General features: G+C 52.6%; 12 protein-coding genes across 12 annotated transcripts; 8 read left to right on the top strand and 4 right to left on the bottom strand.

Moving 5' to 3' along the window:
- Positions 1–5: 5 nt before the first annotated feature.
- CPAR01_06331 (WW domain-containing protein) lies at positions 6–1,706 on the top strand (the record flags this gene model as incomplete). Its single annotated transcript, XM_060490604.1, has 1 exon — positions 6–1,706. One exon carries the CDS (start codon positions 6–8, stop codon positions 1,704–1,706), a length of 1,701 nt encoding a protein of 566 aa, XP_060349478.1.
- Positions 1,707–2,614: 908 nt separating this feature from the next.
- Positions 2,615–3,548, top strand: CPAR01_06332 (uncharacterized protein; the record flags this gene model as incomplete). Its single annotated transcript, XM_060490605.1, has 3 exons — positions 2,615–2,657; positions 2,711–3,075; positions 3,138–3,548. The coding sequence occupies 3 exons, from the start codon at positions 2,615–2,617 to the stop codon at positions 3,546–3,548; spliced, it is 819 nt and encodes a 272-aa protein (XP_060349479.1).
- Positions 3,549–8,580: 5,032 nt separating this feature from the next.
- CPAR01_06333 (major facilitator superfamily transporter) lies at positions 8,581–10,558 on the top strand (the record flags this gene model as incomplete). The annotated part of the gene is made up of 8 exons (XM_060490606.1): positions 8,581–8,821; positions 8,888–9,039; positions 9,106–9,154; positions 9,209–9,373; positions 9,435–9,829; positions 9,892–9,959; positions 10,013–10,185; positions 10,260–10,558. 8 exons carry the CDS (start codon positions 8,581–8,583, stop codon positions 10,556–10,558), a joined length of 1,542 nt encoding a protein of 513 aa, XP_060349480.1.
- Positions 10,559–10,590: 32 nt separating this feature from the next.
- Positions 10,591–12,238, bottom strand: CPAR01_06334 (NUDIX domain-containing protein; the record flags this gene model as incomplete). The annotated part of the gene is made up of 2 exons (XM_060490607.1): positions 10,591–12,034; positions 12,114–12,238. 2 exons carry the CDS (start codon positions 12,236–12,238, stop codon positions 10,591–10,593), a joined length of 1,569 nt encoding a protein of 522 aa, XP_060349481.1.
- Positions 12,239–16,883: 4,645 nt separating this feature from the next.
- CPAR01_06335 (fungal specific transcription factor domain-containing protein) lies at positions 16,884–19,596 on the top strand (the record flags this gene model as incomplete). Its single annotated transcript, XM_060490608.1, has 4 exons — positions 16,884–16,996; positions 17,188–18,363; positions 18,482–18,740; positions 18,913–19,596. The coding sequence occupies 4 exons, from the start codon at positions 16,884–16,886 to the stop codon at positions 19,594–19,596; spliced, it is 2,232 nt and encodes a 743-aa protein (XP_060349482.1).
- A 353-nt stretch (positions 19,597–19,949) lies between these two features.
- Positions 19,950–21,689, bottom strand: CPAR01_06336 (L-ornithine 5-monooxygenase; the record flags this gene model as incomplete). Its single annotated transcript, XM_060490609.1, has 2 exons — positions 19,950–20,048; positions 20,133–21,689. The coding sequence occupies 2 exons, from the start codon at positions 21,687–21,689 to the stop codon at positions 19,950–19,952; spliced, it is 1,656 nt and encodes a 551-aa protein (XP_060349483.1).
- A 936-nt stretch (positions 21,690–22,625) lies between these two features.
- Positions 22,626–22,995, top strand: CPAR01_06337 (uncharacterized protein; the record flags this gene model as incomplete). The annotated part of the gene is made up of 2 exons (XM_060490610.1): positions 22,626–22,888; positions 22,923–22,995. The coding sequence occupies 2 exons, from the start codon at positions 22,626–22,628 to the stop codon at positions 22,993–22,995; spliced, it is 336 nt and encodes a 111-aa protein (XP_060349484.1).
- A 281-nt stretch (positions 22,996–23,276) lies between these two features.
- On the bottom strand, positions 23,277–23,552 carry CPAR01_06338 (uncharacterized protein; the record flags this gene model as incomplete). The annotated part of the gene is made up of 1 exon (XM_060490611.1): positions 23,277–23,552. A coding segment is annotated over one exon (276 nt), but the record flags the coding sequence as incomplete, so codon positions are not given.
- A 1,222-nt stretch (positions 23,553–24,774) lies between these two features.
- CPAR01_06339 (uncharacterized protein) lies at positions 24,775–25,281 on the bottom strand (the record flags this gene model as incomplete). Its single annotated transcript, XM_060490612.1, has 3 exons — positions 24,775–24,963; positions 25,058–25,135; positions 25,225–25,281. 3 exons carry the CDS (start codon positions 25,279–25,281, stop codon positions 24,775–24,777), a joined length of 324 nt encoding a protein of 107 aa, XP_060349486.1.
- Positions 25,282–26,366: 1,085 nt separating this feature from the next.
- On the top strand, positions 26,367–26,564 carry CPAR01_06340 (uncharacterized protein; the record flags this gene model as incomplete). The annotated part of the gene is made up of 1 exon (XM_060490613.1): positions 26,367–26,564. One exon carries the CDS (start codon positions 26,367–26,369, stop codon positions 26,562–26,564), a length of 198 nt encoding a protein of 65 aa, XP_060349487.1.
- Positions 26,565–26,594: 30 nt separating this feature from the next.
- Positions 26,595–26,783, top strand: CPAR01_06341 (uncharacterized protein; the record flags this gene model as incomplete). Its single annotated transcript, XM_060490614.1, has 1 exon — positions 26,595–26,783. The coding sequence occupies one exon, from the start codon at positions 26,595–26,597 to the stop codon at positions 26,781–26,783; it is 189 nt and encodes a 62-aa protein (XP_060349488.1).
- Positions 26,784–27,110: 327 nt separating this feature from the next.
- Positions 27,111–27,443, top strand: CPAR01_06342 (uncharacterized protein; the record flags this gene model as incomplete). Its single annotated transcript, XM_060490615.1, has 1 exon — positions 27,111–27,443. The coding sequence occupies one exon, from the start codon at positions 27,111–27,113 to the stop codon at positions 27,441–27,443; it is 333 nt and encodes a 110-aa protein (XP_060349489.1).
- Positions 27,444–27,847: the final 404 nt, after the last annotated feature.

Below are 27,847 nucleotides of genomic sequence, written 5' to 3' on the forward strand. Positions count from 1 at the left end.
TCAGTATGCTCAAGTCAACATACAAGCCGACCGCAAATACTGCGACACCTCCTCCTCTGCTTCCCGGATGGACAGAGCACACTGCGCCAAGCGGACATAAGTACTACCACAACAGCCAAACACAAGAATCGACATACACAAGACCCAGTGCCCCGGACGCTGCTGCTGCACCTTCAACGGCTTCGACGAGCTTCTTCCAATATCAGACCGTTCCCCAACTCTCCGATCCCAACGTCGCAAACGCATATCTTGCACAATACAATGCGCAAAACCAGCCTCTGCCTCAGCGAGGAGGTTTCGGTCACGGAGGCAGGGGAGGTAGGGATGTACGCCCGCGTCCCGAGCCGGTGGACAAACCGAAATCTAAGGTGCCGATCCCCGGATGCGAGCCCTGGTTACTAGTCGACACAAAGTACGGGCGCCGCTTTGTCTATAATCCCGAGAAAAATGCTAGCTACTGGCGCATTCCAGAAAAGCTTACGGCTGGTATCTTGGAGGTGGACAAGGCCAGAATCCGCGAGAAAGCTGGGATCAGAAGTGTCGCAGAGACAGACAAGGAGGGCCCACCGACAGCCCAAGCTCGACCAACACTAGATGCTACGGAACCCACGACCTACGACAACAACGAGGACAGCTCAGAGTACGAGGAGGTTGAGGTTACGGATGACGAAGTAGAGGACCAAGATGGGGAGGACGGACCTGCTTCCAAGCGCCAGCGTACAGAAGACCCGGCCGATGACGCGCCTGTAGAATTCAGCGAAGCGGACATCGCATTTCAACTGCAAGCAATGGGCGATGCCTACGGACTAGACCCCGGAGAATATGACGACGGGAATATGGACGAGTGGCCTGAAGGTGCAGAAGGGGTCGAGTTCTCACAAGAAGACGCCGCCGCGTTGTTCCGAGATTTACTAGAAGACTTCAACATCAGTCCCTACAGCACGTGGGAGAAACTGATTGAGGATGGACATATCATTGAGGATCCGAGATACACAATTCTCAATACGATGAAGGCACGCAAGGAGACCTGGTCGGAGTGGACCAAGGACAAGATCAAGGAAATCAAGGAACGTCGGGCCAAAGAAGAGAAGAAGGATCCGCGGATACCGTACATGACGCTACTGCAGGAGAAAGCGTCACCCAAGCTCTTTTGGCAAGAGTTCAAGAGGAAACATCGGAAAGAACCATCCATGACGGACCCCTACATCAAAGACAAGGACCGTGAGAAGTGGTATCGCGAGCACATCAACCGTCTCAAAATGCCCCAAGCCACACTCAAGGCAGATCTCGCCACGCTTCTGAAGTCACTGCCACTTTCTGCACTGAACAACAAAACGAACATGTCGCACCTACCACCGCAGCTGCTCGTCGACATCAGATACATCTCTCTGCAGCCGCAAGTGCGGGATCCTATGATCGCGACCTACATACAGACTCTGGGACCACCTCCAGAGGGTGACGCGGCCGAGCAAGAGGATGAAGCGACGCGCAAGGCTCGGGAAGCTAGAGATCGGAGAGAAAAGGCACTGCATGAGCACGAAGAAAAGGTCGCAGAGCAAAAGAGGAGACAGCAGCGAAGCCTCGAAATGGGCAAGGCCCGACTTCGAGAGGAAGAGCGTGAAATCGAACGAGCAATGCAGGTTGGCAAGCGAGGTTTACAGAGCCAGCTGGCCAGTGCCCAGAAGAACGATCAACCTGATGCATAAAATCAACGTGGCTGGGTTGACTGATAATAGACAGACTTGGAATTCCAGCAAACCAGACGGCGTGCTTTTTAAAATCAACGTCAATCTTTCGTGTCTCTTGTGATAGGGTTGTCCTGCAATAGTCCGGTCTTGGCACTAACAACGCAGTCAGCCCGTTGATGTATCGCTCCGCCGACTGCTGCAGGAACCGGGTTTCATGCACGACCACAATGGGGTCTTTCTCACCATCCAAGCCTCTCATCATATCCAACTTGACTCGAGCCTCGCAGACGCGTCATGCAGACCTCCCAACGGATGCAGACCAACAGTCTTGGACGGAACCATCATCCATGGGTTGAGTTGAAACTCTTTACTCCTTCCTGCTCCTGATGCTTCACAATACAGTCAGCGCAGTCATCGTAGGAACGTGCTGCCTGCGGTCTGCGGTCGAAACACCATGATCTAGTTGCTTGATCACCCAGCCACACTTCAGCGTCATTCCCTGCTCCACCATCCCTTTTTACCGCGAGCAGAAACATACTTTGAGACTCGTGGGTAATCAGTTCGGATTGATACCTCTCGCTGTTCCTGCCACGGCACTAATGACACCATCTGGTGTGTTCGTGCGTAGGATCGACTGAAAATCGGCGGCGCGCCCATTGGCTCGTCGGCCACGTCGGTCATCTCGGTCACAGCAGGCTGACCGTGCTCGCACATCCCCAAGCGCACTCCGTTGTCAGACGAAGCACCAGGCGATGGAGCATAATGCCATGTCAATTAGTGTCCTGAATGACAGCCGCCCTTGGACTTTTCCTTGAGGGCCCGGCCTCGTGTCTTTTAGTATAAGCCATTCCTCTGTTCGTTTCGCAGACTTTGGTGTTCCGAGTGTCTGCTTTTCGAACCAATACGTCAGCGCAATTACACACATCATGGGCGCAATAACACTCACAGTATTTGGCGTCATCGCCTTGGGTAAGTAGCGAATAGTTATTCGTCTAGACGAACATAACTGACGAGGGACTCAGCTTCGATGGTAGTAGCGCAACAATTTCCCGGAAATTTCCCTGGCAATGGCAACGGCAACGGCAACGGCAATGGAAATGGGTTTGGAAATGGCAACGGCGGCAACGGTTTCGGAGGAAACTTCAACAATTTTGTCGGCTTCAACATTCAGGAGGCGATGCACACAAGAAGAATCCACGGCATATTAGGAACAATCGCCTTCGTCATCGTGTTTCCCATCGGCTCGATCGCCATGAGGATCATTCCCGGACGCTTCAGCTGGCTTATCCACGGTCTCATCCAGATGGCCGGCTTCGTTCTCTACATCGCTGCTGCCGCACTGGGTATCAAGTTGACGCAGCAAGTCACATTTGGTGGGACAAGTTTGGTAAATTACAATCCGCTCTGCGTCAAATATCCCGAGGGTTTCCCGCTAATACATCCCGTTAGTATGAGATCAGCACGATTAACTTCCACCCAATTATCGGCCTTGTCCTCCTGGCCATCTTCTTCTTTCAACCCATTTTCGGCTACATCCATCATGTTCAATTCAAGAGGTACGGCATCCGTCAAATCTGGTCACACGTCCACCTGATCATTGGCCGCCTCCTCATTCCGCTCGGCATCATCAACGGCGGTCTTGGCCTATACATCTCTAACTCTCCCAAAGAGTTCAAGATCGCCTACGCCATTCTCGCTGCCGTATTTGGCATTACATGGATCTTCGTCTCGGTCATCAGCGAGAGCCGTCGCAGCCGCCAACCGGCCGTGGTGGTTGTCGAGGAACACAAGCTCAGGAAACGGTCCCATGGTCGCAACAGCGGAAGCCGGGGCTCATCGGACTCGGACCCGAAGATTTGAATGGCTGAACTGACGGTTTATGAGTTATGAGAAACCTATCTAGGATAAACGTTCCACATCGGTCGCAGCAGGTTGACTCATGGTGGCGATCGGACGAGCTACCGAAGCGAACTTTTTTTTGTAGTTGGCGAGAAAGCAAAGGACTGGCGTTTCGAATGTCTTTATCTTGACAGAGAGTATGCATACCACATGCCAGAAGTTGCCTTTGGAAATGGCCGACTATCTTGTGACTACAAGTCTTCAACTCCTAACGCTACCTTCAACCTTCTCGGCCTTACGCTGTTGCCTTGTGGGATCACATGGAATCTGAACAAGACCTTTCTGGTATCACAGATTATGTAAATGGTGGCATAGCCCTTGTCTATGGGAATGCTCTAAGGTAACAGACCACCAATCCACTTAGACCGATGTGGCTAAAGCTTTGGGTAATGTACAATGAAGATAGTCGTGTCAGAAACGACTGGGAAGCGTCGCTAGGCACGGTATGAGAATGAAATGCGCGGCTTTTGGATGTTTACAAGTTGCTGGTACCGTGACACGCGCCGTTGAATAGACTTCAATTGAAAGATGCTGGTAAGTATGTTCCTTTCGAGGATGATCGTCGATTCCAACCGCAATGAGCATCTACAACAGAGGGCTCGAGATCATTTAGCACATCAAGTCTTTGAAGAACTTTGCGATATACAGTTTCCTATCCAAGACACCGGGACATGGTGCAGCTTGGAGTACAGCAATGCACGCTATACCTTCCTTCCAACTGCATCATGCCTCACTTGGTGATGATCGGGACTGTTGCAAGGAGAAGTTCTTGCCCAATTGTCATAATGCTACAACTAGGCGGATTTCATTAACATCTGAAAACACCCACACAAAAACATCTGAGATACTCAATATTTGAAAGCAAAACGAGGGTAGTTACAACGGAAGCCTAATTGAAGTTGGGAAAATCATCCTTCTACCAATTGAATAGAATGATCCCCTCAAGGGCTGAGGACGTAAAACTTCACCCCGTAGAGCAACTGTCAAACAAAAAAACAAGGCATGAGGCTCTTTAATCGACTTGTCGACATCTAATATCGGATTATCAGAGTGCCTGGAAGTTGATGTGTTTTGTCGCCTACGGCCATAATCGTGGATGGAATGGCAAACTTGAGTATTTCAACAAATCTGAACAATTTTGAAATTACCGAAGGCGTGAGGGGTCTCTCCTGATTCAACTTTTGCATAACTTTCAGTCAACTTTGGAAAGCTGCACGAAGATTCAATGGTCTCGAATGACCGTCGAAGACAAAACCGAGTGTCTGTTCGATCTCTCGGCGGTGCTTGGAGCACTCAGGTGGCCGGCATGCCGAATCTGGGAAGTCACAGTGGGAGGCCGAAGTCCTAGAACTTCGTTGCTCTCGCCTCATCGGGAACCCCTTGAACGTAAACTTAATAGACGGAAGCCTAGCCTCCAAGAACAAGAGTTTTCATCTTCGAATGCCCCCTCGGGGAAAATGAGAGCGAGTATTTCTCCAAAGAGTCATTGTCCAAAGTAGGGCATCACAGTAACTTTTTGAATGTGACGCTACAACGGCGAGGCAAAGTAAAAAGAACATGGATCAGGGGAGAGAGAAAAAGGAGAAGAGGTGCCCTAAATTGACGCAAACTGGTGTGCCAATACATAGTTAGTGCCTTTGGTCGAGTTGGGGTCCGGGCAGGAGCCCAGGTGCAGTTTTCTGTGAAAACATTGGGAGGCAACGGGATGTATTTGAGGCAAGAGGACTTTCAAGTCGATGCGCCGCTCAATCGTATATTTTCTTGTCATCATAGAACCGTATCGAGATACGCCAAGAATCATTCGAGGCAGGAATCACCAAAGATGTTGTAAGTACGGGCCAAACAAAGGGCACACGAAGAATCAGGACTTTTGTCTCTGCTAGAAAGTGCCTCGTGGACCTTGTTGCGGAGCTGCCCAAATAACCAATCCAGAAGAGACAAGAAGGGATGCACCACAGAGGCCAAGTTGAAATTAGACCAGCTTGTACGTAGAGCTACTACAACATCGCTGTATTAAAGACCACATTGAATTAAATCAATCTGACTTCATCATGATGAGCGATTCTTCTATTTCGTCTTCTCTTGGCCAGAAAAGAGATTTCTCAAAGCTGAAGTGAAGGTAAAAGGGTAGAGGCAAATTGAAACAACAAAACCTTTCTCGAATGGCGGACAGAGGTGTAAAAAGGCAGCGCGCTGAAATTCGGGGAGGCCACGGGCTGAGTGCTCAGTTTCGATCCGGAAGAGTGTTTCTCACAACCCTAAGCACCTTCCAAGCGCAAATTACTGGCCATTAGCTCAGAGAACCCATGTATTTCTGGGACTTGATTTCGCTCAATGCCAAGCTAGTTTCTCTGGAATAGAAATATGTTGAGATTCCGATTATGGAAGGAGCCAGCCTTTGTTACGACGTCAATCCGCTGATATTGTGGACAGCGTAGGCTGGGTGGACCAAGCCACGCAAAAGGGCACACGTAAGAGATGGTAAGAATGGGAGAAAAGCGCTTGCGACATGATGTGCAAAACCTGGGAAACATAATGTGAAGGGGTGGCCCGTCTTTCAACAGATAAGTAGATTTTAACTTGATGATATGCGTCATGGCTGTATGACCAAGGCACTATCTTGAGGTCTGTACGTGTTACGCCGCGCAAGCCGCAAAAAATCACAATAAAAAAGAACTGGACCTACAGATCCAAAAATGGGAACACACGATGGGGGATACTTGGTTCTTGCTGAAGTAACCAAGAAAGATAGTGCGTCAATGTACATGGAAAACCAACAGGAACGACTCTCGTGTCTGCCATCCTGCCAAAACAGGATTTTGTCTCCGTCTTGTCAGGGTATCGGAACAACCCCGACATCCCGGTGCATTACGTCCAGGAGGCCGAGGTTACACAGTTCCAACAGCCCCAACCAACAAGACCCGGCCTTCCGAACATGGGGCGCTCTCGCTTTTTTGGACAAGGGGAGGACTTCTCTCAGGGGTTGATGAATGTTATTCGAGGAGAGATCAATACTCTATACATACCGCGTGGATCGTTGACGGGGTGGACTTTATGACACGTGTGTTACTCAACCAACGCGACTTAAAAGACGGATCATACGACTTGGCTTGAAAAGATAGTAATGATTCTCTGAGGAACGGAAAAGAAGAAGAACAAGAACCTTGACGCAATCAGCATGGAGATTCATGTTGTTCAAAATGAGACTGCTCTTTGCGCCCTTTTGTCAGCCTGGATGAAAGAAGTTAAGAACTCGACTCTTTGACCACACTTTTACCTCGGTCCAGAAGAATGAACGCAGGGTGTTTGAGCGAGATTAGTCGAGATCCGGGGCCGGTACCCGTGGCTCCCTCTCATAGCTGAGCTGAAAGCATGCTCTCCGCAACGCGGCTGCGTATCGGGTCAGATATTGCAGAGAAAGACCCAAGGGAGTCTGTCAAGTGACTAGCGTGTTGATCCTGAGACCTCCGAAGCATTCCAGTTTTTTCCTACCTTAATTCCATCGTGAAATCAAATGACCTGGGTACCTCACCCGGGAGGGACGAAAACGCGTTTCGCTTTTAGCCTGGAGGAGACAATGCCTCCCTTGGCACTTGGCTTAGATCGTTAGCTAGACGAAGCCACCAAGCCTAGGAAATATGAGTGAGACACTCCAGAGCAGCGCCAATCGACAAGCTAGGATCTGGGACAGAGAACAGGGCTGACCGTCTCTGTGCGACATCACACCAAGTTCCTCTAGACCCAGGCCGTCGGCACCGCAATGGATCTTGTGCTGCACATTAGCACTGTCAGCTCGTGTGTGGGTTGGGTCCGCTTGTCTAGACATGCCCGCATGCCGCTCAGCATGCATACAGATGATACCACCTGACTTCTTGTGCCCACGCATCGAATTGTGACCCTGGAAACTTTCCATATCTCGAGCCAGTCCACTGCCCACTAGAACCAACGAGCCCCTGTGTATGACGGCTAGGTGCGGATCATCCTTCCTTCTGAATGAATTTATTGATCGAAATATCCCCGCTACCCCTCCCATCCCCTATCTTCATCTCAACCAGTCGAACTTTGAGTTATTAAACCAAGAAACTCCCGCTCTGTCCCAGCACTACCCTGACCCATGAATGCCAAATTTTGAACTGATGTGATCCTCCACTTACCAAAGTATCCATCGTTGCCTTTTCCTGGGTTCCCCTCGCTCTCTGTCCCACTATCCCTAGAACGGTCTGGGCCTAGCCCGTTGAGAGTCCGAAGTGAAAACATCCTGTGAACCTAATGCCCTCTTTCGGAGCTGGGGTTCTGGTTCCAGTCCTCGCTAGGTGCCGCTGGGGGCCGAAAACACACCTGGCCGCCTCGTGCAAGAGCTAAGATCCTTGGTAGATCAAAGATGACAGGGTCAAGGAGATTGGTGGGATGATAAGTGCTGTATGAAGAATAGAGAGGGCTGGCCGTCAACTTCGGAAAGCGGGCATCGACTGACGCGATGCGGGAGACCGGAACCCGGAGTTGACAAGCGTGGTGGACAAGGAGGCCCCCATTCCACTCCTAGAATCGCTCACATTCCCTCCACTCAAGACGAAGAAAAAATAAGATAACGTCAACGCCAACGGCATACACTGACCTGGATTACTCTTCTTTTGTCAATGGCACCACCCACTTTCTACCATTCGTGTATTTACTTGCTGGTCAAGCTTATTGGCCCCTAATTTACGGCCGGAGCGGAAGTGAATGACTGCAGCTGCCACCTGTGCCTACTACCATGGCAGCAAATCATCGCTCAATCATACCAGAACAGACTAATGAGGCTCAGAATCTGCCAAACTAGCTTCACCGTGCCAGATCGGCACTTTTACCGGCCAGATTATCGATGAGAGCGCTCCATATAAGAAAGTCGAAGCGCAATGCCGGATGCCGGGGTTTCCAAAGCAAGTTGCTAGACCAATTCCTCGGAAGACAAGGACCAACACGCCGGGAAAATTTTGAAAAGGAAGGGGAAAAAATGAAAATCAACCGCCAATCGCAGAGCGCCGAAACTGAGGGGGTAGCCTCCAGATCATCCATCTCAGTGGCTAAACCTTTGCGAGACCACGACGGAAATGATGACGTCCACAGTGTCGACAAGACTGCGATGGACCGGCGAGTGAACAGAAAATTAGACATTGCTCTTCTCCCGCTGTTGTCTCTGTTGTACCTATTCAACGGTCTGGATAGGGGCAACGTGGGAAACGCTCAAACCCAAGGTCACGAATACTTTACGCTTGGCTAGCTGTGTGCCTAAGTTCATCGATATCGTACAATACTAACAGCTGAAGCAGGATTTACAAACGACATTGGCGCCGCGCCGGACGATCTAAACCTCGCCGTGTCTTTGTTTTTCATTACTTTCGTTTTGTTTCAGCCTCCCTCTGCGGCTGTTGGCCGATGGCTTGGGGCTAAATACTGGATCCCGATTATGATGGTAAGGAGGTTTTGTCCAAGCGCCACGCCAACAAGATAAATGAATCCATGCTGACCCCCCACAAAGCTTGGATGGGGATTCGTGACCATCTGTCAGGCCTTCATCAGGGGCAGAGGTACGTTCTCTTCAAAGAGTCTTGCACGTTCTCTGAGCTTAATCTGTTCTTCAGGTTCTTTGATCGCCACTCGCCTCCTGATAGGCGCCTTCGAAGCTGGCTTCTACCCGACTGCAGTCGCTTACCTCTCTTTCTTTTACTGCCGATACGATCTTGCTGTGAGAGTTGGCTTATTCTACGGACAATATGCTGTGGCTGGCGCATTTTCCGGGGCAATTGGTAAACCCGCGAACATCAGACATGCATTCGTACCCTTGGAAGAATGCTGACATGGGGACAGCATACGGTGTTTTCCACCTCAGAGATGGACCTCTGAAAAATTGGCAATACCTCTTCATCATCGAAGGGACGCTGACGATTCTTTTTGGTCTCATCGCCTGGGTCTTCCTTCCGGCAGGTCCCGGCTCGGCATGGTTTCTGACCCATGAAGAACGACGCTTTGCTGCAGATAGGATCAAAGCCGACAGCGTTTCATTTACCGAGCATGCCTATGACGCCCATGGAGTAGAGACAGATCGTCTGACCCAACGGGACTTCATTGAGACTGTGAGAGATTGGAAGTTTTGGTATGTTCTGGTATTCAACATTTGCGCCAGCGTCCCCGGGCAGGCTTTCTCCGTCTTTCTACCACTAGTTGTGCAAGGGTTGGGATATTCATCAATTCAAGCAAATTTGGTAAGAAGGGGAGTAATCCTAAGATACAAGAGCGTACAGAAAGACTAACAGAGATTGTGCAGATGTCTGTTCCTCCATACGCGTGTGGTGCGCTTGGATTATACCTCTTTACCCTCAGCTCCGATTATCGGTAGGTCCCTAGAAGCCTCGATAGGGCCATGTTTGGATCTGATATCTTTCAAGCAAGGAACGAGGTTATCACATCTTGGGGGGCATCGTCATTGCCGTCGTAGGCCTGGTAGCTACCGTTACTGTCGAATCGAACGGCGGGAAGTACGCTGCGCTATGCGTTCTTCTTCTCGGTAGTTACGTTGCTGCTCCATTAACAGTCGCGTGGTTGAGCGGGAATACCCCAGGTAAGCAACGGAGATGGCTAGGCGACTAGATGCAAGCGGAGTATCAGGGAACATTGCTGACTTCTCTCACATAGAACCCGGAAAACGCTCCCTTATCCTCGGTCTCAACGGTTTCGGGAATCTGTCAGGCGTCATCGGTGCGCAGCTATACCGCGATCGCTACAAGCCAGGCTACAAGATCCCATTTTACGTAACCCTAGGGTTTGTTGCAGTCTCGTTACTTGGATATCTTTCGTATAGATTGACTCTCGCCGCGGTCAACCGAAGAAAGTTGGAAATCATGAGACAGAAGACTGCAGATGAGATCGAGAGAGAGCGGCTGGACAACACGCGTTACGCTGACAAGAAGTGGACGTTCATATATGGTCTTTGAGCATGATAGGTTGCGGAACAACCACGTTGTACCTAAACATCAGAGAAGAACACATCTGCTTCGCGGCGTATCCGCTCGGCGATGTCCGAGATATCAGTCGAGCTCTTCTCCCCGTCCTCGAGCATGTATCCGTCGATGAGACCTGATGGTACCCATTCAAAGTACACGTTCCTGACATTCGCTTTTGCCATCTCCTCGCCAGACCCTGCCCCAAGCGAGCTATCGATGGCTTTCGAGGTATCCTGTTGTGCTAAGTAGCTGTGCTTCCATGAAGCAGTGACCTCATTGACATCGTTCTCTTCGAAACCAGGTGGATCATACGGCAGAATCTTCTCACTTTCAGCCAGAACGAATACCTTAGCTTGAGGTGAGCTGTGCTTAGCAGAGAGAATTGCAGGTAGTGAGCCTGTCTTATTGCTCGTTGTCCCATATCCGTCAATGATATCCGCACCAATGACAACCATGTCCACTTCCTTACTAGCGATTGCGGCGGCGGCGTCGGTATAGATTGAGACGTTGACTCTCTTCTCCCTTCGCCCTGACTCTTGGAGGTGGTTGACCAGGCTAGACGCCATTGAAACCCCCTCAAACAAGGGACGAGACTCGAGTACGCGGATATCAAATGATGAGTCTAGGCCTGCGATAGCCCTCTTAAGACACTCGAGGATTGTGGAACTCGACGATAACGTGAGAATCCGGATGGGCTGACCGGAGCCGTGATGTGTTCGTAAGTAAGCCTCAAAGGACTTCGAGATGCCATCGATAGAAGAGTCCCTCGATGTTGCAAAATCGCCTACCTTCTTTGTCACGGAGTCAAGGAAGGCCTGGGAGACGTTTGCATCCTTGGCCTGCTGTACCTCCTTCTCTATGACGGACAGCGATCGCACAATGTTGTTCAGAATTGCGGCTCCCATGCTCTCTCTGCCATTCTTCCAGAGATGCCAAGCGGCGAGACGAGCATTGCGCCACCACTTTTCCACAGAGCCATCTTTCTCTGCGCTGGCCTTCTCCCCAATTACGGAAAGAAGAACCTGAAGCGCCTTGCCCGCCAGCTGCCGCGCTCCGCTTTGGTGATCCTTCTGCAACGCGAGCAGCCCCTCACTTAGAAGCTTTCCTCTCCTCTCGCCGAGTTCAATCTCGAACCAGATGCGTCTAAGACTCTCGGCAAGTCGCGGCACGCCACCAAATTCATCGACGTCGCGGACCTCGTGGGGGTCGAACCACTGGAACCCCTTATGCTCCCAATCGATCTGAATGCGGGACTCATCCTCGTGGGACTTGAGGCGGAAGGCGAAGGGATGGATAGTCCACTCGCGGCCAATCCTCTTGTCGGCGAAGACGTAATCCTTTCCCTGGCGGAGTAACGTTAAGGTCGCAGGCGTAAGCGTTGTCTCTTCGCGGATCTCTCTCCAGGCAGCATCCAGGGGTGAGGGGTCGTCCTGCTCTATGCTGCCCGATACCGGCGCGAGATGATTGCTTCAGAATTCTAGTCAGTCGCATAGATATACAAGCGTCATCGCAACCTGTATCTGTGAAGGTTGGGGCATGAGCTCACGGATAAGTTCGCACGCTGTCACTTCTCCGGAACAGAGCGACCTGCGGCCCCCGATTGGGCGGGAACTTGAAGATAAAGGATGAGACGACTGCGCGGCGAACCATGGTCTTTTTTGATGGTTCCATCAGATGAAGTCTGTCTTATGAGAGAAAATCTGCTTCACAAGTGGCCTTCTGCGGCTGTTGCGGACCTCATGTGAAGCTTGTACTGGTAGGACGTGACCAAGAGAATGAGGTCATCACGAGGAGGAAAACATGGCAAGAATCGCAGCTGGTGACAGCCGGCAGCACAGTTCCATACTTTTTCACGCGGGGTCCCAGCTGAGCGAGAATTGACCCTTGGTCCGCATCGACAGTGAATGGTGTTATTTCTATGGCATAGGCGTGTGTGAGGTAAAGAGACGCAAAGAGTGGTCAATGTTCACTAATTAGCTGCGTGTTATTTACGATGCTCAGGGCAAGATCATGGAGCCCCAGCCTACTCAAGCGACATCTCACTCACTTTATTAAGACCTCTACGAGGGCCATACGATACTCAAGTTCATAGACTTTGACTCGATACTTGGAATCAAGAATGGCTATCTATGGAATCATCTCATTCTTGTGACACCTTCTAAGTAGTCACATTCGTCAGTTAGATCGTGAAGTTTGGGCTTAGCGATGAGAGAAGGGCACAGCGGACAAGACAGGTGATGGTAGGCCGTATGAGGCCTCGGCGATTGCCGCCAGAAAGTACGGAAGTGAGTCGAATGCACCTTCTGATCCTTTAGATGAACTCGAAATTGTCAGAAGGCGATCATCACGAGTTCCAGTCGCTGACGGGTGCAGACTCGTTGGCATTCACTTCCAGGTAAGCTCCGAAGGGTACACCCCCGATTGACAAACCCCTTCGTTTCTGAATTGATAATGTCTGGAAAGATTGGCAATGCTTTGAGACCCAACGAAATGGGACCCTGAGAGGTGACCGATGAACCTTGAGACCTTTCGCTCAAGACATGAGATGGCCGATTTCACCAGCCTCGGAGAAAAGGATGCTTTGGAACTCATAGGAAACCCAATGGCCACCAAATCCCAGATTATCTAGATAGTGTTCTTGTAGTGAACTCAATGCAAAACCGTGAGAGAACAGCTGACGATAGAAGGAAGCCGCGAGGGGCCTCTTATCCGACCGGGCCGTGACCGCCACTTCTGGCGTTGCTCATGTGAGCATCAGTCCTGGCGCGACCAGCTGCATGTGACGTTCAGCCTTAAGAACCGCATGCCAAGTAGACAGCAGCCGGTGCCTAGGAAGGTATTTGGATCGGGTGCCGGCCTTGATGCATTGGCAGGGGGCCCCAAACGCTCATTACTGAGCAACGTGGCAGTGAGGTTCGTATCGGCTGAGGCTCGAACAATGCAGTCGCTGCCTCAATAAGCCTAAGATGCGTATTGAACAAAGACCAGAGCACACATAGATTGCATTTAGCGGTGCTGCTGGCAGTGCAAGGCTGGCGCAATTGCAAATAGCGGACATGGCTGTTCTGACGGGCAAGCCGATTGTCTCGAATCTGATGAATCGGCCGATCCGCGACCAAAGGGAACGCGCAATGAGTGAGGCAGCCGTCATAACAATTAGTGCTGGCAGAATCTCATAAATTAGATCGAGTTCTCTGTACGTAATATGCGAGAGAAGTTCTTCATACTCATGTCTGTGACACCCCTTCCCTGGAGAGAGGTCGGCTTTATGCCAAAGGGTTCGCGGACCGGAGCTCCCTCCGCACATGACCAACTTTTCCAAAGTTTATGTTTATCAAGGCGCTACTGGGACCCCGGGCAACGTGATTACATACTTATCTTATGAAGAATGTACTCCGTACGAGCATGGTGGTGTCGGACGAAGCCGAACCAGGATCATCAGCAATCACGGGAAAAAATTCCACGACCGGCGATACGAGGAGATGAGCTCTCACCACGCTGGTCGGACATGAGCTAGGACTCACCAGCTCTAATGTGATAGAATAGCAACGTGAAGTGGCGTCTGACTTGCGCTTGCCTGAGGACAGAGACAATCATCTGGGGGCCACGCGCGACGAAAGCTTCGGCCCCCGTCAGTCGTGTTGGTATTTGTAGACGCTGCAGGGTAACCGGCGGGAAATGTGCCACAAGAGGAGATTGCAAACCAACAAGCTATTCCGTTGGCCCTTCATCTGACCGTGGGGGCGCTTCACAGAATGAAAGATTTGCTATGCCGATTCGTTGAGGCATTCTCAACGACCTCCACGGCGGGTGGAAGTCGTCGTTGACCTATGGGTTGAGTGGGACAAGTCTAATGAAGTTTAAATCGCCATCACCAGACTCTCAGCTACGATTTGAATCATGTGGCTCAAAAACATGAGCCTAAGAGGCAAGGCAGTGGGATGAGTGGCTGGCGTAGGAAAGACCCCGGGTGCTTGGTGAAATATTGAGGCATGAAAGACGCAAACTTCTCCGGGCGAAGGCCATAAGAGGAACACAGGGATGGAGCGCCAAGACGAGCCGTTCCGCCGCAATGAGTGAATACCCCGGCGCGTGGACCAAATTAGGAGGGCAGTGAGCGCCTAGCTCGTAGGTAGTGAACCGTGAGGCTGCATGTCAATTTGTGCATATCTAGGTATTTCTTCCCTTTCACTGCGAGCCGTGTGAGACCTAATAAGTGAGACTGGCCGGTATGAAAAAGTTGCAGCGACAATCATCGCGGTGTGTCTGGGGCTTGGTGGGCATATTTCTCCACCGATCCGAAAGCAATCGGCCGAGGTCACGATTGTGCAGGTTGGACGTCTCTGACAGGTCAATTAAGTGGTCTATCCGTGCCTAAGCGAGGATTCCTGGCAAGTTTGTCGGGGTATGGTAGCCGCTGAGTATCTGCAGGTGCATGTTTTTGAGAGGCAGGGTATGGGACGTGGATACGACGGGTATGTAGATGAGATGTGAGTTGATTAAAATGAATATCTTGGATGTATAGTGAATAACCTGGCACGCCTGGGATGAGAATCGAGATGAGCAACGGACGGGAGTTGATTTGGCCATCGGCGAAGATGTGCCCCAAGCTCATCCCGCCTCCCGCCTCCCGTCTCCCGCGTGGGCCGTGAAACGTGTCAATGGCGACGTAAGACGGGACGTTAGTGGCGCCCTCCTAAGCCGTTTTTGGGGCTTCCGATCCATGTTTACTGGCGGCTGGACTCGGGGTACCGTACTGGACAGTGAACGGTTGGGATTATTGCAGCACAGAATCTACCGTTAAGTAGGCTTAGCAAGGCACAGCAAGGCTTGGACATGAAGTGTCCTCCTCGCCCTCTTCTCTCGTCTCGGGGCAGGGCAAGCTAAGGCCCCGGGTACGTTAGGCACACAGCCCAGGCCGGTTGTCAGGGGTTCGAATCAATGATCAACGGTCCCCGAATCCTTGGGGGTCGAAACATGACCGGGGAGGAGGAGGAGCCCAGGAGGAGAAAAGAGGAGGGGAAGAGATGCTCCGTCAACGCGCGCGTGTACAGCATGGCAATCACTTGTGACTACCCAGATGTGTGATTTAAGCAGGGAGACTTGCAGGTTCGTCGTCAAGCGCACCTCACAGCAGCGCTTGAGAGGGGTGGGGAGGGGAGGGGAGGAAGGGGTCGCTAGAGTGTGCCTTTCCTCGCAGTTTTTCTGCTTCAGCTCGATGATGGACCCGTGGATTGCGTGTGAGTGTGAGAACGAGTGAGCATGGGCATGGGAGTGAAAGTAAGGGTGAGTAAGTGTGCGAGTGAGTGAGTGAGTGAGTGATTGTGTGAGTGGGCGAGTGGACTGTGAAGTCTGTGAGTGTGCGGCGCCCAGGAAGGAAGGCAACTAATTATGGCGCCTTACCTTAATAATTCATTACCCGCCAGGTTGGTTTGGTCGGTGTTTGCTTGACCTTCCATGACCTGGTCGGGTAGGCACGCACCCGCTCAGCGCATCCCTGGGGCTTTGGGAAGCTACAAGGTCTTTGGAAGGTCGCGCAGGGAACGATGCTGTTAAGGAAGTGGGCATCGTCACATGCAAATGACTAACTCGGAGCCACTTCCGGTCCCCAAAATGCTACCACCCTCCCCTCCCCTCCACCTCCTCAGGCTCGTCCTCCCTTCCCGGACCACCACTGGACCCTTTTCCTCGTCTCGCGACCACAACGGCTGTTCAAAAATCTCCATTCTCCACGCCATGTCCATGTCAACATCCTTCCGGGACATCTTCCCAGCGAGTAAATCTAACGTTCCACACATCAATCCGGTTCAACTGCTTCTGGTCGCCAACGTCCGCCTGAAAAGAATCCCCAAGGACCAAAGAATGTCGACCTAGTGCCTTGACCTTCACCCGCAAACGCACTTCGGATACAGCCGCCCACTATCAAACCATCTAGCACGCACACCATAGACCAACAAGTCTCACCCCCTTAAGCGTCACTCCCTTGATTCCCTTCGCCTCCAAGGCCTTGGCGCCCACTCTCCAATCCCACCGGAAGTCTCGAACTCGGACGGGACATATCTGCCGCTGCCTGGCTACCGATTCCCGGGGTACACTGAGCTACCAACCGGTCCAGATCCATCGCCGTGTCCGTCACCGTCACCATCACCATCACCGACGACAAGCCTACCTTTCATCCTTGACCGACGGCGACACCTCACCAAAACCTCACTAGCCTGCAATACCGCACTTCGCACATTTCGCCTCTCATATCCAACTCCGAACTTGAGGTCCGGCGGAGCGGTGATATGCGGCCTCACTCTCCCGCAGAACCAGGATGCAGCAGCAGCAGCCAGAACAAATTGAAAACTCCAGCCGTGCATCTCGTTTGCCTGTCAACCCGCGACGGCACAAGGTAGCGCCAGAGCAACGGAAGCGTGTTGCAACAGCGTAAGTCGCTTATGGAATTACTAATATCTTCATCGTGTAATGTTCTTAGCCTTTGATTCGCTGTATACATTCGTCCTTCTTTCCTACCAACCAAGTTCCCTCCGTTAAGCAGCATTTCTTACCCAGCACATGTTACTCTCATCGCTGTCTCATGTTTACCCTACAATCAACGTACTGAACTTCTTCCACAGGTGCAATAGCTGCAATGTCCGCCGCATCAAATGCTCCGGTGAGAGACCGTGCCGCCAATGCCGCAGCTCATCACGAGAATGCCAGTATCCCACCGTGATCGAGAAAGTCTCCGTGGCTCGGAACGATCTAGATGATCTGAGGAGGAAGCTTGAGATTGCAGAACGGGCTCTGCAGATTGCCGTACCCGACGACGTTGCGAGACGGCAACTGTTGCAACAGGATGTCGACGTGAAGGGGTCTCGTGCCGGCTCGGCTCCGTCCCTTACACCCCCAGAGCCCCATGATTCTTACGGGGAAGCCAGTAACGAGATTGTCGCTGAGACCGCCGATGGACGCACACTGCACGACCAGGATGGAAGAGCCCGTTTTCTTGGCGAGACCTCTGGCGCAACATTCCTTGACTACCTCAAGGAGTTCATGTCCACCGTCTTGCCACTTGCTTACAACCCGCAGTGGCTGTCACCGACGCCAACTAACGGTTTGACATTTCTTTCTTCCCTTGGCAGTTATCAGACATACGACTCTCGTCCGATTGAGGTTGAGTCGAACGTGGACCCTCTTTCACTGCCTTCTCGGGACGAAATGGCTGGTATGCTTGCCGACCTCCGAAACTTCATCCAAGACGGCAACAGCGAATTCCCGTGCGGCGGCATCTACTGGTGGGGCGATCTCAGCCAACCACCGCCAGCGCCCACCGTGTCTGGCGACGTGAAGCCCGAGGTGTTTCCGTCCGGGACCTCTCAACAGGTCGTCTCCGACAACTATCGTCATCTTGCATTCTACCATACCGCCTTTGCCGTCGCCTGTCAAGCGAATACCACGGCGAGTTCGATGCTGGTCCCAAAAGATTTGAGCCAGATTTACTTCGCCCGCGCCCGCCTTCTCCTAGGTAACCCTCTCGATATCACCCGGTATACCATCAGCGACGTTGCTGTTCTAGCACTGATGGGCTTCTACCTTATCGAGATGAACCGCCGCGATGCAGCCTACGTCTACGTAAGCAATGCCATGCATATATCCATTATGCACGGCGCCCACCGTGGCTGGGTCGATGAGCGTGGGAAACGCGTTTTCTGGACTCTTTATATTCTCGATCGCTGGTTGAGCTGTCTTATGGGCCGTCCTCCCATTATCATGGACGATGCTATCCGGCTACCACTGCCTTGCGATGATCTGTAAGTTCCCTTTCCCTGTCCCAGTCCTCTGGCATCTTACTTGACGGAGATCTCCGATGATGGATTCCCGTCGAAGCAATAAGGCACTCGTCTAACGCAATGGTCAACCCCCGTGTAGTGAAAAGCCAGGGTCTTTACCCCCTGCAGCCGGCCTTCGAGCCCACGTCGAGCTGGCCCGCATTTCGGGCCACATTGTCTGCAACACGTATAGAGTCGCCCCCTGGGATCGTGGTCCCGGAGGTGCGGCGCGGCACATCGACCGAGCGCTGCAGTTGCTCGGGAGCTGGCAGTCATCACTGCCGCCCACCCTGCAAATGTCTACGTCTCATCCAAGTAGCGATCCCTCATGCTGTCTCCTGCATATGGCATACAACCAGGTAAGCTTGATTTGCCCCACCGCCTTCCTTTCCCTCCTTGCGTTGCGTCTCCGAATAAGGATGGGGTTATACGTTTCCCCCTCCTTCCACTTCATGACACCCCTCTCCCAGTCTGGGAATATAGAGGACAGTCGCAACCCCGTACTAACTCAAAGTCTTCCCGGATCTGCAGCTTCTCATCCTTGTCGTCCGCCCCATCTTCTTCGCTGCTGTTAAAAAGACCTTTGCCGAGCGCTACATCACCTCAGACCGTCGTTGGGAATTCTCACACCACGCAGACCGCATAAGCTCCTGCTCAAAGGCGGCGCATGGAAACTTGTACCTCGCTCGTTGGCTGATGCGTCTCAACGGTGGCACTCGCAAGTTTTTGCAAGCAGGGTTGCACTACATATTCAACGCCGCCATTATTCTCATGCTGGAAGAGCTTCTCGTCTTCTCGCCAGCCACGGAGCCCGACGACATCAACGTCAACTTTGCCATCAGCGTCTTTGAAGAAGAGGCCAAGACAGAAAGCAACTACGCTCGGGACTGCGCTACCGTCCTGAAAGACCTCCAGTCTATAGTTCAGCGGTTGCGACTGGACAGCCAAGCTGTCTATACCGCCCGCGCTGGTGGTGTCAGTGGAGGTCCTTCTACCCCTGGCCTAACGTCGGACGACGTAACGAACGTTAGCAGCAGCATCAACACGCCATCCACATCATACTCTCAACAATCTCAGCATCAAACCTTCCCGCCCGGCCCAAGCCATGTATTATTATATCCCATGACGACGGAGGATGGCCCGATATATGAAGAACTTGTGGCTTGGGTTGAACACAACGACGCGCAATTGTACAGTAATAACTATTCCATATAAACCATCATATAAACAAGAGCCAGATATCGCATAAATGTAAGAACAGTTTCTCTCGATGGGGATCAGTGATGTCTCGAGAGAGAAAAAAAAAAAGAGTTGAAGATTTATTGAAGCAGGTATAATGGAATTCGTTTGAAAAATCAAAAACAGATATAACTCCGCGCCATGTCTTTTTTTAGTTCTTCAACACAAGTTCCGAAGAGATGTTGAGAAAGAACCCTGCCCAAGGGCACATACACAAAGAGATGTCATCAGGTACACATGTCCCATGCCAATGACCAATCCAAAAGAGACTCATGAAATGTCTTTCCCATCCCTCTCTCTAATAAGAATAAAGTCGTTAAAAATCACGTCTAGTTGGAAACGGTCTTGGCCCTCGGAGCAGAGGGGAAGATGGAGTCGACAACCTCGGCCGATCTCACGGCGAGAATTGACAAAAGGGTATCACTCAGCTGTTGGGAGGAAGCTCGTCAGTCACAATGTCCCAGATGTAGTGGGGTGATGAGGGAAAAATGAGTTGGCGGGGTTCAACTTACTCCGTGGGTCGCTTCGCAGCATCCCTGCAAGAAAACACCAGCATCAGGCGCCACAGCGCCAGGGGCATATCGCACACGGTAGTCGCGTCCAACCTCAAGCTTCCTCGATCCCGAGGTCGCGTCAGGGCCGGCAATTTCCCATCCATCAACAAGCTCGCGCTCGCTGGCATTGCCGGCGGGGGTGATCTCAGGAAGCAGGTTCCAGCTGTCGCGGAGCATGTCGATGTGGGCGTTGCGCTGGTATCCAGTCGCCGCAACAATCAGATCGACGTCGAGGACCTCGTCACCGGGCAGCTGGTTGACGAAGCCATCCTCAAGGCTGTCGCCGGCGGCGTCCTCGAGGCGGCGGACGTGGATCTGCAGGCGGTCGGTCTCCTTGCTCTCGGTGACCTGAGTGATGTCACGGCCGAAGAGCATACGGTGGGGCCACTTGCGCTCGTCGTAGCCGAGGGTGCGCTTCTGGTGGTAAAGCATCTCGTACAGGGCCTCGATGAGCTGGAGTCTCACGACGCCGTAATTGGTCGCCTTGGCCTCCTTGATGAGAGAGCGGCGGTAGCTTTGAGACTTGGGGTACAGCTCGTCGACGTAAGAGGGGTTGAAAATGGAGTTGACAAACGGCGAGTCGTCAGCGGGCTTGAGGAACTCGGAGCGCATCACCATCCACGTCTTGGCGTTAGGGTACGCGCGCTGGACGTCGCGGAAGATCTCGGCAGCAGACTGGCCGGCACCGATGACGGCGACTCTGTAGGGTCTCGAGTTATCCTTGAGAAGCTGCGGCACGAGCTGAGCGTACTGAGAGGAGTGGATGATCTTCGGGTGGTTGGCGGGCATGACCTTGGGGATGCGCGGCTGGCCGCCGTTGGCGATCAGGACGTTGCGGGTCTGGTAGGAGCTGACCTGGCCGGTCTTGATGTTGCGGGACTTGACGGTCCAGGTCTTGATGCTGCCAGCAGTCTGAGGGTCGGGGGAGACGGAGACAACCTCACGGCCGTACTCAACAACATCGTCAAAGTGGCGAGCACACCAGCGCAGGTAGTCCTCGTACTCGGCGCGGGCGGGCAGGAAAGTGTCCAGGTTGGTGAACTCAACTAGGCGGTCGTTGCTGTGGAGGTAGTTGAGGAAGGTGAACTGAGAACGAGGGTTGCGCAGGGAGGCCATGTCCTTGATGAAGGAGATTTGCATGCGGGCGCCGGAAAGAAGCATGCCCGGGTGCCATGCGAAGGCCGGCTGCTTCTCGAGGAAGAGCACCTTGGCGGCAGCTGAGCCGGGAGTGAGCTGGCGGCCGGCCTCCTGGAAGTCGTGCATGGAGACAGCAACAGACAAACTGGCGGGGCCGAAGCCAACGCAGATGAGGTCGTGGATATCGCTGTGGTCGGTGGGCTGGAGGTACTGGGACTTTTGGATGCGGGAGGCACCGTTCTGGTGGCCATTCACACCGTTGCCGTTCTGGTAGGCGGCTCCGTTGCCGTTGGCGTAGCCATTGCCGTTACCATTGTAGGAAGAAAAGCCGCTGCCGGCATCGGAGCCGTTGGTCGGCGAGTCGCAATGAGGAGACATGGTGATAGGTAGTGGTGGTGGTGGGGATTTCAAATTACGTGGTTTGGTGTAAGTATGCGTGTGCTGGGTATATAGACAAGTCGCAAACAGCGGCTGGGGGTATTATTTGACGAGCGAATGGGTCGATCAATGTGCCAGTGACAATGCAACTGAGCGGGAAGAGCAGGGGCTTTAAAACCATCAGCTTCATGACCTTTGAAATCTCACTCTTTCGGAAGAGTGGGAGCACATCAACTGACCTTGAGGGCGTTACTTTTCGATTTTGAGACGGTTTGAATAAAAGCCCGGTGTAAAAGTGGGATGCGGGTGCGAAACTACGCGGGGTATTTTGGGGTGTGGTTAGAACTTTTTTTTTTCGTCTAATCCTGGCTTTTTCCTTGTGATTGATCCAAAGTAGTCTCAAGCCACACTGTTCGTCATCGACTCTCAAAGAGTGGCGTATCTGGTTGAAGCCTTTGGGTATAATGAAGCTGGGCCACCGGTTGAATGGGCGGTTGAGAGAAAGCTTGAGGAGAGATATGGGAGCTGGTGAAGAAGAATCAAGAGACGCATGGGAAGGAGAGGAGGGGCACCGAGGGGCTAATATGCAAAACGGGCAGACGTCGATGGATGCCCGCGTCCCATTGAGGCGGCGTGATCGACCGACAAGTTCGAAGCTGGACCGCTGGACCCACGCCTCGGAGCTCACGAACGAGCAGATGGAGATTGGGACTGGGTAGGGGGTATCCGTACTCTGTACATTATCGTTTGGTTACACGCCCCAGAGGCTAGGGACTAGACGTATTTGGAGGAGCCTACTCAAATTGCAACATTCGGTTCTTCGCGCGAATGGGGCAACGTCGATGCCGCGATCCTGTCATTCTGCCGGAGAAAGCCTATAGAGGACAGGACAGGACCCTGGCTGGCCCATCTCTCTTGGGAGAAGAGCTGCGCAGAATGCCGTGGGTAGTGACGGTACGGAGTAGTATAGGTGGTTGCCATAGGTATTGGCGTACCTCGTGGGCGCATAGAGTGAAGCGCCAGCTCGGCTCAAAGCAAGAAGCCATCCACAACGGACGCCTTTCCACATCCAGGGGTTGGGGCCAGGGACAGAGTCGCAACGGGCTGACTCCAGAGATGGGCTCGCTAGTAAGGGATGCCCTGGGAGGGTCTGGGTCCTGGGTCTTGGTCTGGGTCTCGCAGACTGGAACCCATGCCAAGTTCATGTCCATGGTACTTTGTGTCCGTACATAGGTGGTGTAAGTGGTCCTTTGGTGAATGGAGGAACTTCTTGAGTGGGCGAGTGGATGATGGATGGGTGCAATGAAGGGTTGTATGTATGTACACACAGACAAGAGTGGGAAATGCGCTTCGGTTGACGGAGAAGATTAAGGTAAGGTCGAGAGCAGCACTGCATTGTCGATTGCACGAGGACGGAAAAAGGAATGAAGAACAGGACCCCATAATCATTGAACCAATCCGTCTGAGATGGTGTCCAGCATCAGCGGCGGCGAGCGGCGGTCGCACGCCTTGGCGTCGCTGGCTCGTTTGCATGTGCCGGGCCACAGGAGTGGAGCGGACGGGAGGGATGGACCGGAGGCACAGAAGCTAGAATGAAAATACCGAAGCGATTGAAGGCCTGACGACGGGTTGAGCGTTAAAGCGAGCGCCTAGCGACGACGATGGACCATAGACGACCTGACGAACGAACAGTTTTCCCAACGCGGGGATGACAACGACGTTGACTGGACCCTGGAAAGGCTCAGCTGATGCTTGTCTGAGGCAATCAAAGTATCGATCGATGCTTTTCTCCTGTCCGATTTCAACCGTAATTCCTGGTATCTGGGACTTTTTCGAGTCCTCGCCTCGCCGAGAGCTTGTCTGTTCGTCATATAGTATTTGTTGTCTCTCTTGTTATGATATTGTCTCGAGTCTCTTTCGTGTACTGGAATGCTTCACGTCGGTGAAGTACTTGGGTTGCTCGGGCACTGGCCGTTGAGACTAGAAGCCGCCGGACAAGGGCGATGACATCGATGCGTGGCTTGAAGAAACTTCACGGGCATAGTAGCCATGCTCCGTGCAGTAGGCCAGGCCAAAGCCGTCGGTTTACGAGAAACTTGTCGGCGACGCTTTCCTAGATGTTGCAGATCGATGGTGCCAGTAAGACCCACTCCAAATTGGTCGCGATGCAGAAATCGGACGGGGGACCTAGATGCAGGAGAGACGAAGATGTGGGAAGCGAAGGGGACGAAGTACATACAAAAAAAAATGCGTTAGTGAACAGGGAGGGAGGGGTGAGACGATGACAGGTCAAGAGGAGAGAAAAAAATCGATGATGAACAGTTTGCACGACCAAGTGGAGTCGGGGGAGGGGTCATGATGCGATTTCGGGGTTATCTTCGGATCTGATAAGATCAAATCTCTCAGGTCCCTCCTTCCTTCCTTCGGTTCAAGGCCGTCCCAGGTAGGAGGGAGGGAGGCTAAGAACGGGCCTACGCCGCCTTCCTGACGTCGCGAACCTTCCATACGTACCTCCACGGTACCTGTGTCTTTTCTAGCTGCATGCCTCAGGTACGTGTGCCTACGTATTCGTACACGCAAAACCTGGAACTTTTAGTTGTTTTATTTGGAAGTGTCTACTGAGTACGTATACGTTACCTTACCTTACCTTACCTGCCTGGTCTGTTCTATCCCTCCTTGCACTGAGGTAAGGTAGAATAATGGAAACTCATGTATCGGTGGAGGCTTCTCTTTTTTTGGGAATGGAACATGAAAGAAAGGATAATCAACTTTAGGTGCCCCGGAAGTCACCTTATGCGCGAAACTGTTACAAGTTGGAGGACCATCCTAGGTAGGCAAGAACGGCGTACCATTGTCAAAAGTTCTTCCCTACTCAAGGTATTCTTTTGCAAACCAGCTTCTTGTTCATTCAATTGATCTGTACCACAGGGCTGCGGCGCGTCTGTCGAACAAGTCTCGAAGCTCGAAAAGAAGGGAGCCAAGATGCAGGTTGTGTCGCAGATGGTCACCCAGAGACTTGACGGGTTGTGGAATGTGGAAAAACCGGGGCACATGCGATCCAATGCGCGCTGTGGAGGCGGCAGGATCACCAAGAAAACATGAGTCGGGCGATTGAGATGGTGCAAAGCTTTGCTCCGAGAGCGGGCAGTGAGACCGGGGGGTTCACGAGAAGACCTCGGGATTGAGGTTCCAAGGTGTGCCATTGCTGGGCCCCGGAGGGTGTGTCGGCATCAACCCCGAGGACTGGAGATGCGTACTTGTACAGAGTACGAGGCTATTAGAATGCATCCATAAGCCCGTTGCGTAGTATTGGGAGAGGACCTTGCCTTAGCGCAGAGGAGAGAGTGAATGAATGAATGGATACTCACACTCGCAGTAGTGTGAGCCCTGGCATTATGCAGGATGAGGTACTTTGCCTCCCTTCCAAGACGCACTTGGTGATGGATCTAATCTGACAAGATGTGGAAAGAATCCGTTGCAGTACGTACCTCTCTCTCCTAGAGCTATCCATGCCACACAGCATGCAGTGACTTACAGCCACTACCATTAACGTGAAGACTCTGTTCTTGAGGGAGACAGCCACCCACAGCATGGTGGTACCTAGCTAGTTTGCTAGAGGACTATCAATTTGCCTCTTTCAGGATGTAGTGCACAATGTCAAGTACGGGTAAGCGAAGCGGGAAGGCAACATCCTGTCCCGGCGTATCATGAAGAATGCGGGCCGGAGACCGGAGTCGAGGCGGAGATTGGGCAGCTCTGGACAGCCAGATTTGCGGGCGACAACGTGGGCGATGGGAATATGGGGAAACACTGGAGGTTTCTCGCAAGAGCCCCCCGGATCCATTGGCGAGCGTTGAGGTGATTCATGGCTTTGCAGCGGCTGGGAGGTGTATTAAATTTGTGGCACGATATGCCAATGAGCCGCACAGAGAATTGGAAACGGGGGGAAAAAAAAGAAAAATAAAATCGAGAGGAAGGGGAAGACAAAGACGAATGGCTGAGAGCAGTCAACCGAGGATATGTCGCCTCGTCGGAGTTTGCGGCAGTGGGGTTTTTAGCCTGGGACGGGACCACCTCATTCAAGATTGGCACATTGGGTGGGTGTGCTGAGTGTAAGGTAGGTGGTTGTGCGGTTTTGCTGGTTTTGCGGGAATTTTTTGCGCGGTTGGCATCATTTTGCCCGAGTTATCTGATGATCTGATTATCTAAATCTGATAAGATCCGGGTCTAATTAGGTAAGGCGTACGTACCTGCTGTATTGGGCCCAGTGACGATGCCACGATGGCCCCCGTCCGACCCTCGATGAACCTAAGCCCTGGTCCTGACGAGGCTTTTTCCCTGCCAGGACGGGACTTAAGAGCCACCCCATGGATGAGGAATCCGCGAACTCCATGGCATATTTAGCGTCAAACCCACCACGCACCCACTGGCGATCATCCACAGCCTTTTCCTGCATCTGTGAGTGGTAAATTAAGCACGGGTATCCGTCGACTACCTGGTATGTATCCGTACACAGTAAACTACCTCTCCAAAGTACCTAGGGCAGTGACAATGACAAGAAACGACGGACGCAGGGAGGGGGCAGCGGGCAGGCAGACAGTGACAGGCAGGCAGGGGAACGGCACCTGAAGAAAAATTCGACAAGCGGCATGGGCATGAGCACGAGGTTGGCGTTCCATGGCACGCCGGATGCACATGTACCTTAACTTGGATACGTTACCTCACCCATCCGAGGTCACCACGAATCTGAGCAGGCCCGCAGGTGCAGACTTGCGAGTCGTACCTTACCCGACTGCAGTTGGCTGCGAATGGGAAAGTGCCGTCGGGGCAAACGGGGACCCGACAACAAGCAACCCCGAGCAGGAGCAGCAGTAGCCAGCAGGAGCACTCGCCAAACCAGAGAAGATGCCTACCGTGCTACGGAGTACCTTGGGTGGGAACTGGAAAAGCAGGAAGTCACTCTGGGATGTCCCTCCGAAATCGTCTGAACCGGGCAAGAAGTGTCAAGACAGGGAAGGTGGGAAAATCTCTTCACATGGATTCCCACCCGCCCGCCTGCCGAAACTCGCCCGCAGCATTCACCAGGCACCTTAGTCTATTCAGCAGTTCTGCATGATTGTGCCTTCTTGTTCTTGTTCTTATTCTTGTGTAGGTAGGTAAGGTACGGAATACGCCAGGAGTACGGAGTATTCGTACGGATAGGTATCTTAGGTATTCCCCAGCCTGACGGGGCATCTCGCACGCACACTGCATAAACAACTTTGCACTTAGTCATTATGCCTCGCTTTCACTCTGCACCAGAGCAGCTACTCCTCACTCAGACAGACTCTCGCCATCTTGAGGTATGCGGAATACCAAGGTTCCAACCTCATTTCTTCAATACCACAAACACCGCTGACTGCCGACCAAGAACCACCGGGTATGGCTCAATCCCGCCGCCTCTCTCGCACCCGGGAATACCATCCAGTCCATAGTCGAGTAGGTAGTCAACCTGGACTTCCTTTCGCCGTGTCCTGCGGCATTCATCCACCTATCCACCCACACTTTCTCTTCCCTGGGCCCGTCCAATCCATCCACCACGACGCGCTGGCGACATCCACCGACATCATCCAAGTGTCCGTCCCATCCCCTAGCCCACCGAGTCGCCATGTTTCCGAAGGAGGGATACGACGGGTATTGGGGCATCGCCGCTGGGACCTGGACGCTGGATGCCCACCAAGCTGCAGACTGCAGAATCCAGACAGCCTCCTGTGACGTCTGACCGGCTCCTTCTGACTCTTTCGAACCTGAACCCCAACCATTGCCTCCCAGGACATTCCCAAGATCAGTATGCTGACCACCGCCAGTTTTTGACCGCATTCTCGAGACTGCCTCACCCTGTCCTCACCATCGATGGACGCGTACTCACTTCAGCGCTGGCCTCTTTAGACCTTCTTGTAGGCCCTGAGTGGGATATCTCCTTTCCCTCTAATCCGGTCTTCAAAGGCACTGGCCGTTCTTTTCCGATGCCGAATTACGTACTGCCTTCGACTCAGTCTACCCCCACATCTGGGCCACACTTCGCGTCTTTGGCTCTTGCAGCGATACATCGCCCCTCCGCGCAGACGGGCCAGGGACGTGACACGACTGCAAACCTGTGACAAACTGGCAGTGACCCC

This window comes from Colletotrichum paranaense (assembly GCF_030867605.1).
Source record: "Colletotrichum paranaense strain IMI 384185 chromosome Unknown Scaffold_5.1, whole genome shotgun sequence".
NCBI lineage: Eukaryota > Fungi > Ascomycota > Sordariomycetes > Glomerellales > Glomerellaceae > Colletotrichum > Colletotrichum paranaense.